At 37.5% G+C, this 14,628-nt stretch overlaps 1 protein-coding gene across 4 annotated transcripts in view; it reads left to right on the forward strand.

Moving 5' to 3' along the window:
- The window catches only part of GPR141 (G protein-coupled receptor 141), a 43,135-nt gene extending 29,722 nt beyond the window's left edge, over window positions 1-13,413 (forward strand). The window contains exons 2-4 of one of the 4 annotated variants that reach the window (XM_038557353.1): window positions 816-894; window positions 1,565-1,640; window positions 12,348-13,413. In XM_038557353.1, the coding sequence (XP_038413281.1) occupies window positions 12,362-13,267 (906 nt within the window). In that variant the 5' untranslated portion in view covers window positions 816-894; window positions 1,565-1,640; window positions 12,348-12,361 and the 3' untranslated portion in view covers window positions 13,268-13,413. Of the gene's footprint in view, window positions 1-815; window positions 895-1,564; window positions 1,641-5,608; window positions 5,725-12,347 lie in introns of all 4 variants that reach the window. The other 3 variants (XM_038557355.1, XM_038557354.1, XM_038557352.1) reach the window with 3 other exon arrangements.
- The last annotated feature ends 1,215 nt before the right edge of the window (window positions 13,414-14,628 follow it).

Below are 14,628 nucleotides of genomic sequence, written 5' to 3' on the forward strand. Positions count from 1 at the left end.
GGAGGAGGGTGAGCCTTGGCTAATTTCTGGCTATTGTCTGGCTATATTCTCAGTCGCTTTGACTTGAGGAAAGTCTTTCTGCTCTGAGTAAGCTTCTATTTCATTTACCTTGAAACTATCATGTCCTTCTGCCACAGATGTTAGTTCCCAAATGAAATGTCATCTTTCCCTTGATAAAGAGGCTCAACATTCTCTAAAGACATTTCCCAGTCCCCCTCAGGTGTTCTGTTGGCTATCGCATCTTGACTTGTTGACAGATTATATTGGGCTCCAAGACAGAGGTCAATGATTTTCCTAGAGCCCTATTTAGATGGGAAGGGAAACTACAATTTGAACAGGAGAACTTTCAGAACCTTTAGAACTGGCAGTTTTCTATCACTGTTGTTGGTTTTGCTCATGGAGGGCTTGAGAATATACTGTGGGTTCAGACTTCATAGCACACTTTAATAACTACAGCCCTACAGATATGCGCAAAGTTCTCCCCAGGAACGGAAAGACCTCACAGACTGCTCCTTATTTTGGGAGAAAATATGTGGTAAATAGTGTGCTAAGGTGGCTTATGAAGTAGTATATCTCTCTGTACAAACACGAAGTCTCTGAGTTTCAACCTCATGGGCTTCTGACATCAGCTCTCACTTCCCGTAGAAGTAGTAAAGTCAGGAATAGTGTTTAACAACTCAATTAACTGGACAAATAATAGCTCAAACCCAGAATGTTATTGTTGGTTGGGACTGATACTTTTGATTAGTGAGGCTGTAGATCTAACTTTACTTAACAATGCCTAAGAAGTATTTTTTGCAATTTTTGTTGAAGAGCCAGGAGACTCCTTTCAAACTTCAAAATAGGATAGCAAAGGATGAGGACTGTGAGAGACGGCAAACACAAACAAAAGAGGTAGGAAGATTTTTAAATATATTACTTAGGCATATAATTCTGTCAAATGGATTTCTTTAGAGTTGACATTTATGTTTTGTTGTTTTCCACATTGCTTCTGATATTTGCAGACAGATTTTTTTTTTTTTTTTTTTTTTTTTTTAGCTACCCTGAGGTGATGCTTAATGTGGAGCTCTCATTGCAGAGTCTTTTTCTCAAAACATTTTGGATAAAATGCTGCTTGATTTTCCCAGAGTGATTAAAGCGAATGCTCCTATTTTTTTCAATAAACATAACAAAATATAATCTGTTCTGAGGATATCGCACAGGAAGGGAAGCAGCTTCTTCTCATTGTTCTGCATCTTCTAGCGGGGCTGGATATTCATCCTGGCTCCTAGATGTCCTTGAAGAGAGATTCTTGGGGGTGGGGTTAAAGCATGGCTCTGCTGCTCAGAAGCTGCCTTTCATTTCTCTGGGCCTCTAGAGTCTTTTTATAGGTGTCATGTGGTAGGGAAGCAGTTCTGCAGTGGAAAAGGAGACTGGAGGCTTAGATAGTACTTGTTAGGTAACGAAGGTCCCTGTATGGGCTACAGTGTCTTCCTCAATTTAAATGGTGTGCTGGACACCATGATCTCTAGGTTTCATTCTAATGGGAAGAGTTTGTGATGTTGTCTTCTGATCCCTGGCACAGGTATTTCGCTGGCCCTGGTGACACAATGGCGAATCACACATCATTTATGAATCCTTCATTTCTGGGACAAGGATGGGTATGAAACCCGATAAATGAAAAGTGAGACAGGAGTGATAAGCGCTGGGACGCCTGGGTGGTTCAGCGGTTGAGCATCTGCCTTTGGTTCAGGGCATGATCCGGGGTCCTGGGATCAAGTCCCACATCAGGTTCCCTTTGGGGAGCCTGCTTCTCCTCTGCCTACGTCTCTGCCTTTCTACATGTGTCTCTTATGAGTAAATAAATAAATCAATAAAATAAAATAAATAAAATAAATAAAATCTTAAAATAAAAGTAAATAAATAAATAAAATAAATAAATAAAATCTTAAAAAAAAAGAAGTGATAAGCGCTATGAAGAAAATGACTGGGGTGGCACTTGTTCTCTCATATTCAATGAATCCACCCACGGTGCCATCTGTTCAGAGTGCAGCAGGAGGAAGTGAATCCAGGGATGGAGTGGGAAGCAAAAAAGAATGAAGTGTAAGGTCAAAGGGACATGCCCTTTCTCATGGGCCTGGCCAAGTCACCCACAGCTCTTAGCTCCTGGCATTGCAGCCACTGAGCAGGGAGCTGATATCTGTCTAACCAGGGAGCTGTGAGTTACACCTTTGTTCCCAACAGGAGGGCAATCTTTTGCTTAGCACCATTGACTGTCTTAATTCTTTGCCTTGTCAATAATGATTCTCTCTCTCCTCCTCACTATCAGAGGCTCAGTTCAGACAGTTTCTTTCTTTCTAAATAATGGCTTTATTGAGATATGATCCCTATACCATAAAATTCACTGTTTTAAAGTGTGCAATCCAGTGGGTTTTAGTATAATCACAGAGATACATACAATTCCTCTTTTTAGTAATTAGAGGAAGGAACAATATAGTGTATATTATGATTTCAGATGTGTCTGGACTTACTGTTTCCTTTTAAAATTTATCTATTTACCATGTTTCCTTGTTCATTTTATATTTTCTTCCCTTCTTTTGCTTAATTGGCTTTATTGTTATTTCATTTTTCCTTCTCATAATTTATAAGCCATCCCGACTTCTATTCACCAAGTAACCATTCTTAACTTTCCTCAAGAATTTAAACTCATATTTTTTGGTTTCCCTACAGTTAAATACTACATTCAATCACCTACCCAATAAAACAAGAATCTTAACATACAACTTTTCCCTTTTATTTTCACCGCCCCGACCATACTAAAACCATTATTTTAGTTTTGTATGCTCAGTAACATAGATTTAATCATGTATCACTAATATTTTGGTTCACTACTGTATTTTTGGAACCTCGCATATCCTTTTCCATTTTGCTGTAATATACATTAATAACTCAGGAAGGGGCTCAGAGAGTTAAACTTTCTGAGCATTCGTGTATCAGAAAATGCTATTCCTCTTCTCTCTCACTTGAATTCAGATTTGGTTGAAAGCAGATTTCTAAATTCAAAATCATCTTTCAAAACCATTCAGATTTTTTTCCCCAGCATTTAATATATGTCAAAATTCTAATGCTGGTTATAGATTATCCTGTTTTTTCCCCCACTATGAGAACTTTTAGGATGTTTAATTTCATTCACTTAACAACTATTTATTAAGAAGCTCTTATGTGCAAAGCACTGTTCCAGATGCTAGAGGTCAAAAAGTAGCTTGTCCTCAAGAAGCCTGAATTCTAGTGGAGGGAATAAGAAGACAGACAAATAAAGCATATGGTACATTAATGAAAAATGCTGTGGGATTTATGTGGGAATAATAAAGTAGGAAAAGGAGATGAGATGTGCTGGCAGGAAGTGGAGTGTTGACATTTTAAATATGAAAGTCAGGAAATGGATTACTGAGACGACCTTTGACTAGAGACAAGAAGCAGTAAAGGAGAGATCAAACAGTGCAGACATCTGGGGGAAGAACACTCCTGAAGAGGAAACCATGTGGAAAGACTTTGGGGTGGGGACATGTCATGGATGTCATGGAGGAAAAACAAAGAGTGAAACCATGTTTAGTTAGAATATACCAATGAAAGTGATAGTTGTAGGATATACAATCAAAGAAAGAGTAGGGGGGAGGCAGGCTTCAGTACTTTAGGACCTAATAGACCACTTTCCAAATTTTGATTTGGCTCTGAGTAAAATAAGCAGCCATTATAAAATTGTGGTAAGAGGAATGACATTGAAGAGCACTCTGGTTGCTGAGTTGAAAATAGACAGTAGAGGAGACAAGAGTCAAAGAAGGGAAAATTCATGGGTAGGTCAAAATTCCCTGGGAACGATGATATAAAAAAAAAAAAAAGGAAAGATGATATGACTTGAAACACAGTGGTAGCAATGTAAGTGGTGAAGAGTAGACATGTTTCAGATTTGATTTTTCATAACCTTTTAACTTAGAAGTAATTTTTTAAGAGTTTAAGTAATCTGTACACCCAACATGGGACTTGAACTCACAACCCCCAAGATCAAGAGTTGCATGCTCCACCAAATGAGCCAGCTAGGTGCCTCTAACTTAGAAGTGTTTATAAAAGTATAAGTATGGAGCAAAGGACTCCAATATACCCTTCATCTAGATTCCCCATTTGTAATATTTATCGCATTTGCTTTTCACAATGCGATAAATATATATATATATCACATATAAGCACATATACATACACACATATATTTTGATCATGATTCTTTGATCCATTTGAGTGTATACTGAAGACATGGTGCTTTTATGGTATACAGTGTATATTTTCTAGGAACATAACATTTTTAATATAATGACACACGATCAAAATCAGGAAAGTAACATCGGTGCAACTCTATTATTTAATCTACAGACTTTATTCTTGTCTTACTCATTGTCTCAGTAATGTCCTTTTACAGAAAAAAAATCTGGTCCAGTGGATTATTTTGAAGGAGAAGGGATAGGAATTGGTTAAGGAGTTCAGGTGAATTTGGGGAGAAAAAGAGGAATCAAGGAAGATTCTAAGGTTTTTCACTCAAGCAACTAGAGAACAGAGTTCCTATTATGAGCCTGGGAGGATATTGGGAGGAACAGTATATGTGTATGTTTGGGAGGTGGGAGGAAAAGCATAGGAGTTCAGCTTTAGATACACTAAATTTGAGACGTTTTGTTAGACATCCAAGTGGATATGTAGTTTGTCTTTTGTGACTTGAAATTCTATCTTTGATATGTCCAATGTCTTTTCTATTAATTTGGCTCAATCCTGAGTAAAATCTTCAACATGAAGATTTCTTCTTCTTCTTCTTCTTCTTCTTCTTCTTCTTCTTCTTCTTCTTCTTCTTCTTCTTCTTCTTTTCTTCTTCTTCTTCTTTCTTCTTCTACGTATGAGGAATGTTCTTCAGTTATCTATTTGAATATTTCATTCCATTCTACTGTTTCCAGATGCTGTTGGAACTTCTAGATTTGCCCTAGGTGTTTCTTAGAGTTTCTTTTAAACCATCTGTCTTTTGTTGTTGTATTCCATCTGTGAGAATCCTTCTGAACATTCTTACAAGCTCACTAATAGTGCTGGTTCAGTATATCTTTTATCCAGTAACAACTATAATTGAATTTCTCATCATTCTCTTCTATTTGACAGTATGTATTAAAATTTAAAGTTACTCTTTTCTCTTTTAGAAAACTAACTAGTCTCGTAGTTCTTTTTGCCTGAGGGATTTGATGTCTTTTTAATGTGTCATTTGTACTCTTAAAATATTCAGTGATTATTCCTATTCTTTTATAATTGATTTGATATGAAGATGTCATCATTGCCAATGGACATACTTGAAACACACAAAATCTTCTCCAACCTCAATCTTCAATTTTGTTTAGTTTGGGGCAATTCCCCTAAGCGGTACCATTTGCACCAATCCTTATGATATTTAAACTTGATCGGCATAATAGCCTGCTAATGGTATCGCTCTTTTTGTCTTGCCTTCCTCTAATCTTTTCTCCAATAAAACCAAAAACAAGCTTTTAGAATTGAAGTATTAAATGGCATTTTATATTTTAAAATTTGCATCTTTCATAATTTTCAGGATAAAATAGGAAGTCCTAGGAGTGGCAACATGCTATGTATTTGGCAAGCCTCATCTACAGAAATTCATCTGTGTTTTATTCATTTACCTAATGTTCCAGGCACAGCAAACTACAGGTAATTCTCTGAACATGCTTTTTCTCCAACTCTTGTCTATACATGGAGTACTGTATCTCTTCCTGTCTGCACCTGGAACTTCAAAGCATCCTTCAAGATCCAGCATCTGTTACACATCTGTGCCCAAGAATTTCTCTATTGCCACTACATGCTGATGCTTTCACTCTCCACTATGTGTTAAATCAATTACTCCCCTTTCTGAATTCTTGTGGCAGTTTTTAATGCCCAGTAGGTGTTGCAAATAAGACAGAGAGGCAGAAAGAGATCAGAGAGAAAGAGATTTAAATGCAAGGATGTGTTTTGTTCATCTCAGAATCTTCACTATATACTATACAAAATACAATGACCTGATTTGTTTATTAAATTAAATGAAAAATCCCATGTTGATTGTAGTTGCTTTTCTATTTAAACAAGAAGGGGTCTGGGACCTAAGGTCTACGCACTCAGGAGGACACCTTTTTGTAGGGCTCTACAATTTTTTAGGACTCTCATTTTGTAGGCTGGTCTCTGATGTTGGCTCTGTCATGGATTCTTTATAAAACAACTACAGAAGCCATTTCCAATATCTCACTTCTAATATTAAGGTAGTTTTTGGGCCATGGGCAATGACCACTGAGACCTAAGCAAGTTTGTAGGCAAAGAATTGGGAAGGGAATTGTCGAGACACAAGGAAATATCCCCCAGCCAAACCACAGGGTAAGCTGAGGAGCTCTGCAGTACGTAGACTGAGGTCAGTACAGATGATGAAGAAATCATTCAGGCAGGACAGGGAAATCCTGGTGCTTTAGTGGCATAGAGGCTAGATCTAGAACTACAAAAGCCAACGGGAAGGATCTAGCATAGCATGCAAAGAAGTTTACACATCTCCAAGAGACAATAGGACGCCAGGGGAAATTTTTTAAGAAGAGACACAAAATCATTTATCACAGCATTTAGACTCCAGTCTCAGTGTCTAGCTGCACATTTGGGGTCTACAGAGGATCTACGGAGAGATCTACGGTGTTATCAAAAGCAATAGAGAAATCAGCTATCAATCAGTGGAAACTAACTGGTAGATGTGATAAGCAGACTGAAGCTTAGAGGGCTCAGTCAAAGAGAACTGGCTAAAACTGTTCTGTCCCTGGGGAAGGAGGCCAGAGAAACTGTGCATATGCCTGAGATAGAGCAATAGAGATTATATAATCTGAAGAATGGCGAGGGAAAAGGACAAGAACCACATGACAATCTTAACAGACACAGAAAAAGCATTTGACAATATTCAACACCCTTTCATGAAAAAAAATCAATAAACTAGAAATAAAAGGGAATTTCCTCTACTTGATCAAAGGCATCTATAGTCTCACAGTGAATATCATAACTTTACACTTTAAGAAAAACCTGGAGGTTTTAAAGATAACATTGTAGGAATGGCATGAAAATAGTAACTCTAGGGCATAGAATGAGGGTGAGGAAATGTCAGGGTGGGGGGTGGTCATAACAGGAGATATACCTTGAAATATAAGTTGGGGTCAGATTGTAAAAGGCTCATATGACATGGTAGGTGCCAAACTTCATTCTTTTCACTAAAAGGAACCAAAGAAGGATTTTAAGTAGGAGAATGAAAGAAGGCAGAGGGAAACTGAATTTGAGGCCATGCTTCTTGTTAAGCTTCAGGAGTCAATCATAGATAAGGAAGAGATCCCGGCAAGGTAGTTTGTGTAGAAACAGGGAGACAGTCCTGCTCCCTTAGAAGAGTGCTCTGGATAAACTATAGATAGTTTATTTCTGGGGTCTTGACATCAGTTACTAGACTAGATCCAAATGGGGTCCGGTCAAGAATATGTTTAATAAAGTTAAGACATTTTTTCATCATTATTTCACCCATTCAATTAACAACTTGTGGCGATTATTAAAAAATAATCAGGGTGCCTGGTTGGCTCAGTTGGTTAAGTGTCTGACTCTTGATTTTGGCTCAGGTCATGATCTCAGGGTCGTGAGACTGAGTCCCACATTGGTTCCATGCTGAGTGTAGAGCCTACTTAAGATTCTCTCTCTCTCTCTTTGCCCCTCTGCTCTCTCTCCTCATGCACAAAGATGTGTGTATTCTTTCTCTTTCTAAAAAAAAAATAAAGTTTAGATCTCAAGGATACAAAAAGGGGATTGAATAGGATAGAATATTTCAGGAAAAGGTAAAACAATGAAGATATATGGATAAGATATCTAAACAGGATCAGCAAATAAATGTAAATGTTGTTTAAAGACATTTTCTGGTTCCTTGTATTACTAATGGATCATCTTCATGGAAGAGAAACTACACCCCTTACTTTCTTTCAGGTCTTTTTTTTTTTTTAAGATTTTATTCATTTATTCATGAGAGACACACACACACACACAGAGTGAGAGAGAGAGAGAGAGAGAGAGAGAGGCAGAGACACAGAGAGAGAGGCAGAGAGAGAGAGGCAGGCTCCACGCAGGGAGCCCGTCGCGGGACTCGATCCCAGGTCCCCAGGATCATGCCCTGGGCCAAGGCAGGCACCAAACTGCTGGGCCATCGAGGGATCCCTCTTTCAGGTCTTAAAGAGATCAGCTGTACTCTTTGGCAAACAGTTTATATTATAATAAATAATCAACTGAATAAAGAAAGATATCTGTATCATTTCCAGGTATACAGACTTTGAAACCAGGGAAATATATGTACCCTATGATCGATCAAATCCATACTTAGGTAAATTCCCAAAGAATGGATACTTATTTTTACAAAAGATATTTATAAGAATGCTCAGAATGGCATTATTTATAATGGCCTTATAACTGGAAATAATATTATTATCCATCAACAATAGAATGAATAAGGGACACCTGGGTGGTTCAACGGTTGAGTGTCTGCCTTCAGCTCAGGGCGTGGTCCTGGGTCCAGGAATCAAGGTCTGTATCGGGCTCTGCACGAGGAGCCTGCTTCTCTGCCTTTCTATGTCTCTCATGAATAAATAAAAATTTAAAAAAAAACAATAGAATGGATAAATTGTGATATGCTTGTTCATACAGTATAATAAACCACAATAAAAATGAACTAATTAAAATCAAACACATGAATGAATCTGAAAGCATAATGTTGAGTGAATGAAGCTCAAGGATATTAAACTCAAATAAACTTCAAGGTTGGCAAACCTACTCCATGGTGTTAGTTGTCAGGATAGAGATTACCTTTGGTGAGGCTACGTTTACTCTGTTAAAATTCATTGAGCTATATATCCTTACAGCTGAGCACTTTACTATAGGTATTTAGCTTTCAATAATAATATTTACATTAATTTAAAAAGTTCATTAGTTTCTGTGGATAAAGGGAAGACAGGATTCTTGTTAATCTTTTTTGGAAGACAGAAGGGTAACTGAGAATTATGGTCTATGGGATAAATGCCATAATTGAAGTAAGCATGGTGCATTCCATGGGTCAAGGGACGAATGGTTTACAACCTGAATTGAGAGTGGAGATTATGAAAGGCTTCCTGGAGGAAATGATGCCTCAGTTGATTCTTGAAGGAGAAATAGGAAATAACAAGGTATGTCAGGGTTGTTACCTACTGACAACAAAACCCATGTTAGCTAGTTTAAGCAGAAGGTGTCTGTCTATATTCTGTAACACTTTACAAAATATCTTGGAATGTCTGGGAACCAGGGTTGGTTGTTACAGAGAGATCATGGCAGTTTATAAGAATGAAAGAGGATTTGAGAGAGATGATATGTGACTGATTATACTTTCTTCTTTCAAAAGTCAGTCCTGATTCTAGTTCAATAGCTGAAGAAAATGATAGAACTTATGGTGGCACATTCACCCCTGATTCAGATACAAACACAATATAAATTACATATTTGCTTGACAGAACTACTTTTCAAAGGAAAAAATAAAGGACAAATACAGAGATTACCCATCACACAGAAGAGGTATAACATGAAGCAATCTTTTAAGTGGGTTACATGGAAATTCTATTCCATGCTCACAGAAGCAGAGCTTCTTTGGGGTCAGGTTATTATTACTGTTTTTTTAAATTAGTTTTATTGAGATATGAGTCATATGCAAGAAAATTCACCAATTTTAAGTGTGCAATTTGATAAGCTTTGACAAAAAACTACAATTGTAACCAACATGACATAAAACATCCCATCCCTCCATAAATTCTCTCATACCCCTGAAACATAGGCCCTGGGCTACACTGATCTTCTGTCTCATTAATTTCAATTTTCTAGAAAAAGAAATTATATGATATGTAGCCTTTTGTGGCTGGCATCTATTATTTCATACAGCGTTTCTTAACTCCCCCCCTTTTCTTAACTTTTAAAACTATTACCCTTGTAAAGAGCCTTTTTAGCCATTTATTCCCTAATTGTCTCTTCTCTCCTTATAAAATTTTATTTTATTATTTTAAAAAATATTTTATTTATTTATTCATGAGAGAGAGAGAGAGAGAGAGAGAGAGACGCAGAGACATAGGCAGAGGGAGAAGCAGGCTCTATGCAGGGAGCCGGACGTGGGACTCGATCTTGGGCCCCCAGGATCACACCTGGGGCTGCAGGCGGCACTAAACCACAGAGCCACCCAGGGATCCCCTCCTTATGAAATTTTAATGCCAAGATATACTCTGTGTTATTTATGTACTTATGTATGTGTTTTATGCATAAAAAGTAAAGTTTTTTCACACCTCAGGAACAAATTTTTGAGAATATATGATTTACATGTATGTGAGTTTAATGCTTTTGTGATTCATCAGTGGTTCACTTTTATTGCTGGGTAATTTTGATTGTATGAAAAGACATTTATGAAGTGAATAAGACTAACTGCAAATGTGTTACAAAGGTACTAAGACTATAATTCAACTACTGCTCTTCCTCAAATCTGATTCTCAGGCTCCCTGTTGTCAGTAAACATCTTTTTGTTTTTTTTTAAGATTTTATATATTTATTCATGAGACACAGAGAGAGAGAGAGGCAGAGACATAGGCAGAGGGAGAAGCAGGCTCCCTGCGGGGAGCCCAATGCAGAACTTGATCCCAGGCCCCGTGATCATGACCTGCACCAAAGGCAAATGGTCAACTACTGAGCCACCCAGGTGTCCTGTCAGTAAACATCTTTAACCATTTGTTCAAGTTAGAAATCTAGGAGTGACTGAGATACTTTCCCTTCATTCTCCCATATGCAGTTCATTAAATTCTATCATTTTCACCTCTAGATCCTTTTTTTTTTCCCCTTAAGATTGTATTTATTTGAGAAAGAGAGAGCATGAGTGGAGGGGAAGGACAGAAGGACAAGTAGAATCCCCACTGGACATGGAGCCTGACTCAGGGTTCCACTTGGGGCTAGAAGTGGGGCTCAACCCCAGGACCCTGAGATCACAGCCTGAGCCAAGGTCAGACGTTCAACTGACTGAGCCATCCAGGCACCCGACCTCTAGATTATTTCTTAAATCTGGTCTCAAGGAATCAGATTTTGCCATGACCCAGAACATTCTAGACATAGAAGGATGTTTTTAATCTTAAAGGAAATGGGAAGCCACTGAAGGAATTTAAATAAGAAAATGTAAGTACTTGATTAGTGTAATTAAAAGATTCTTAAATCTTTCATTTAATAAAGAATAAATTATGGGTGGGGGGATGGGGTGACTGGGTGACAGGCACTGAGAGGAGCACCTGATGGGATGAGCACTGGGTGTTATACTATATGTTGGCAAATCGAGCTCCAATAAAAAAAATATACAAAAAAAAAAAAGAGAATAAATTAGAATGTGGATAATGAGTTAAAAGGGACCAACACTATTTGGGAAAAGGATTTCCCCAGAGAAAAAAATGGTAGTGGTTCTTTTACTCATTTGAGAGTATTGGAATGGGAGAATTGGTAGATATGCTGCATTTTTAGAGGAACCCATGAGAACTTAGCCAAAGTCTCACTGCTAAAAGATAACATAGCTGTGACATAAAGAAATTTACATACACTCCTATTGATTGTTGCTCTTTGACTTAATCGATTTTTCTTGGCCAAACTAACCAGTATCCTAAATGAATTATGTATATTCTTGAATCATATGCTGATGAATTGAAAGGACTTAGAGAATTAAAATCATACTTCAAAGAAAAATATTTTGTGTACTTAACACACTCACTTAACTTTCCTTTCATGTTATAATTTTTCCCCCACTGGCTGCTGCAGTACTATTATCTATGTATCAGCTATAGATGGTCAGCAATCCAGTTTCATGCACACTTAAAAAAAAGATTTTATATTTACTTGAGAGAGAGTGAACATGAAAGAGAGAGCATGAGGGGGGAGGTAGAGGGAGAAGCAGGAGCAGACTCCCTGCTGAGCAGCAAGCCCTACTTGGGGCTCACTTCGAGGACCCACACGCACGCACATACACACACATCTCTGGGAGCCTCTCAATGAGGCCTCTAACTTATGAAAGCTTAAGAACCAATGACTTACTATGTTCTCAGTCTCGAGTATACAGATAGGCATATGACGTAGTCTTTATTCTTAAGGTACTTAAAATTTATATCATATAAACAAATGACAAAATCACATTGCTAGTGCTAAGAAGGAGATAAGAACAAGGTTCTGAAAGTTTTTCAGTTTTATTGGAATTTCGTCTCTTTCAGGTGACTTCTGAAGTATGGCTGGCCACAACACTTCTTCCTGCAGTCCTATACTGACACCCCATTTAACCACGCTCTACTTCATAGTACTCATTGGTGGGCTGGTGGGCATCATCTCCATTTTGTTCCTGCTGGTGAAAATGAACACCCGATCTGTAACTACCACAGTGGTTGTTAACCTGGTAGTGGTCCACAGTGTTTTTCTGCTGACAGTGCCTTTTCGCTTGACGTATCTCATCAAGCACACCTGGATGTTTGGGTTGCCCTTCTGCAAATTTGTGAGTGCCATGCTACACATCCACATGTACCTTACATTCCTATTCTACATGGTGATCCTGGTCATTAGGTACCTCATCTTCTTCAAGTACAAAGACAAAGTGGAATTCTACAGAAAACTGCATGCTGTGGCTGCCAGTACTGGCATGTGGCTGCTGGTGATTGTCATTGTGGTACCTGTGGTTGTTTCTCAGTATGGAACTTACGAGGTGTATGATGAGCAACATTGTTTTAAATTCCACAAAGAACTTGATCGAGCATATGTGCAAGTCATCAACTATATGATAGTCACTACTGTCATAGCCATTGCGGTGATTCTCTTGGTCTTCCAGATCTTCATCATTATGTCAATGATGCGGAAGCTACGCCACTCCTTTCTATCCCACCAGGAGTTCTGGGCCCAGCTTAAAAACCTATTTTTTATAGGAGTCATCCTTGTTTGCTTCCTTCCCTATCAGTTTTTTAGGATCTATTACTTGTACACAGTGGCAAATTCAAGTGACTGTAACAATACTGTTGCATTTTATAATGAAATCTTCTTGAGTGTAACAGCAATTAGTTGCTTTGATTTGTTGCTCTTTGTTCTTGGAGGAAGCCATTGTAAGCAGAAGATAAGTGACCTATGGAATTGCCTCTTGTGCCGTTAGTTATAAACTACAGTATTCAGAATTACTTTATTTTGGGAGTAAAAATGGGCACAGAGAAGTAAGTAGGAAGGTGTATTTCCTTACTTGATTAAAAACCATGCCTTAATATGGCCAAACAAGAAGACAATAAAATGCCAGAGCATTCATTCCAGTCTTTATTTAATCCCTACCATCTCTAAATGAGGCCTGAAGAGAGTCTAGTGATGTTCAGTCCACCTAGAGTTACAACACTGGATTATTTCCAATATAAAAGGTCTACTTGGCCCATCCAGGCACCATGGGTCTAATGGTCTCTGAGCTTCAGCAGCTTATTTTTTTAGTTTCATCAGTTTGAAACATGGTCTTCTTTAGGCTTTAGATTAGATACAGCCCTTTTTTCATTCTACTTAACCTTAGGTAAGTTAATCCTGGTAATGAATCAGCCCAAAGACACAAACTCTACTTGGCTAACCAGATAAGATGTCCATTCAACTCCCACCCTGACGAACAGTAGATAAAAGCTGAGAACAGAAAGAAACTTTTCTAGATTATCATAACTTTGGTGGGAAGTCACTTATCTAGAAATCAAGAGAAAAAGAAGTCCTTGTGACCTTCTGCTATAACAAGGTTATCTAGATTTGACCTTTGAAAAGTCAAGTTTAATGGCATGGGATCAACATCCTCAATAACTACAAAAATCATCTAAAAGCCTACTAAACATATATGAATGAGGGTGAAACTATAGGTTAAAGAATATTCCTGACCAATATGCTCCTAAGCATTGAATTCCTAGGGAAGTGATTGCATTTTTCCCTTCTGGCTTTTTCAGAAATCTCTAGATGTCCTCGGCCACAGTTAATTTAGATTTACCTTGGAAAGAGAAAGTTACACTTTTTAGAATTTCCTTAAAGTTATGAGTCTTTAAATAAATGAAAACAATATTCTTAAAAAAAAGTTTTGAGAAATATATGTAAAAATTACTGAGATTAGACTATGAGATTAGGCCACTAAATTGATACATAGGCTTGTGAGTTTTTTTCCCTTCATGCCTATATTTTACTATTTCCCTCAAAGTTTCATAATTTCAAAACTCTCTAAGAAAGTAATCCAGTTTCATATCTAATGCTTCAAAAAACCTAGAGCAATTTATGATAGAAATAGAAGAATAGAATGAATTAAGGTAAAAATTTTTTCCCAGCAAAATAAATGTTCAGGTTTTAAAGACTTTTTTCATAATTTGTTATACTCTATGGATCCACAGATTTATTAGATGAATAAGAAATATCCCTGTGAGTTTTTATGATCACTAAAATTACTGAGTCATAGAAATTAATTTTGAGGAAGAAAAAGAAGTAACAAGCTACATAGACTTGTTCTCCAAA

This window comes from Canis lupus, chromosome 14, assembly GCF_011100685.1.
Source record: "Canis lupus familiaris isolate Mischka breed German Shepherd chromosome 14, alternate assembly UU_Cfam_GSD_1.0, whole genome shotgun sequence".
In the NCBI taxonomy this organism is placed as follows: domain Eukaryota; kingdom Metazoa; phylum Chordata; class Mammalia; order Carnivora; family Canidae; genus Canis; species Canis lupus.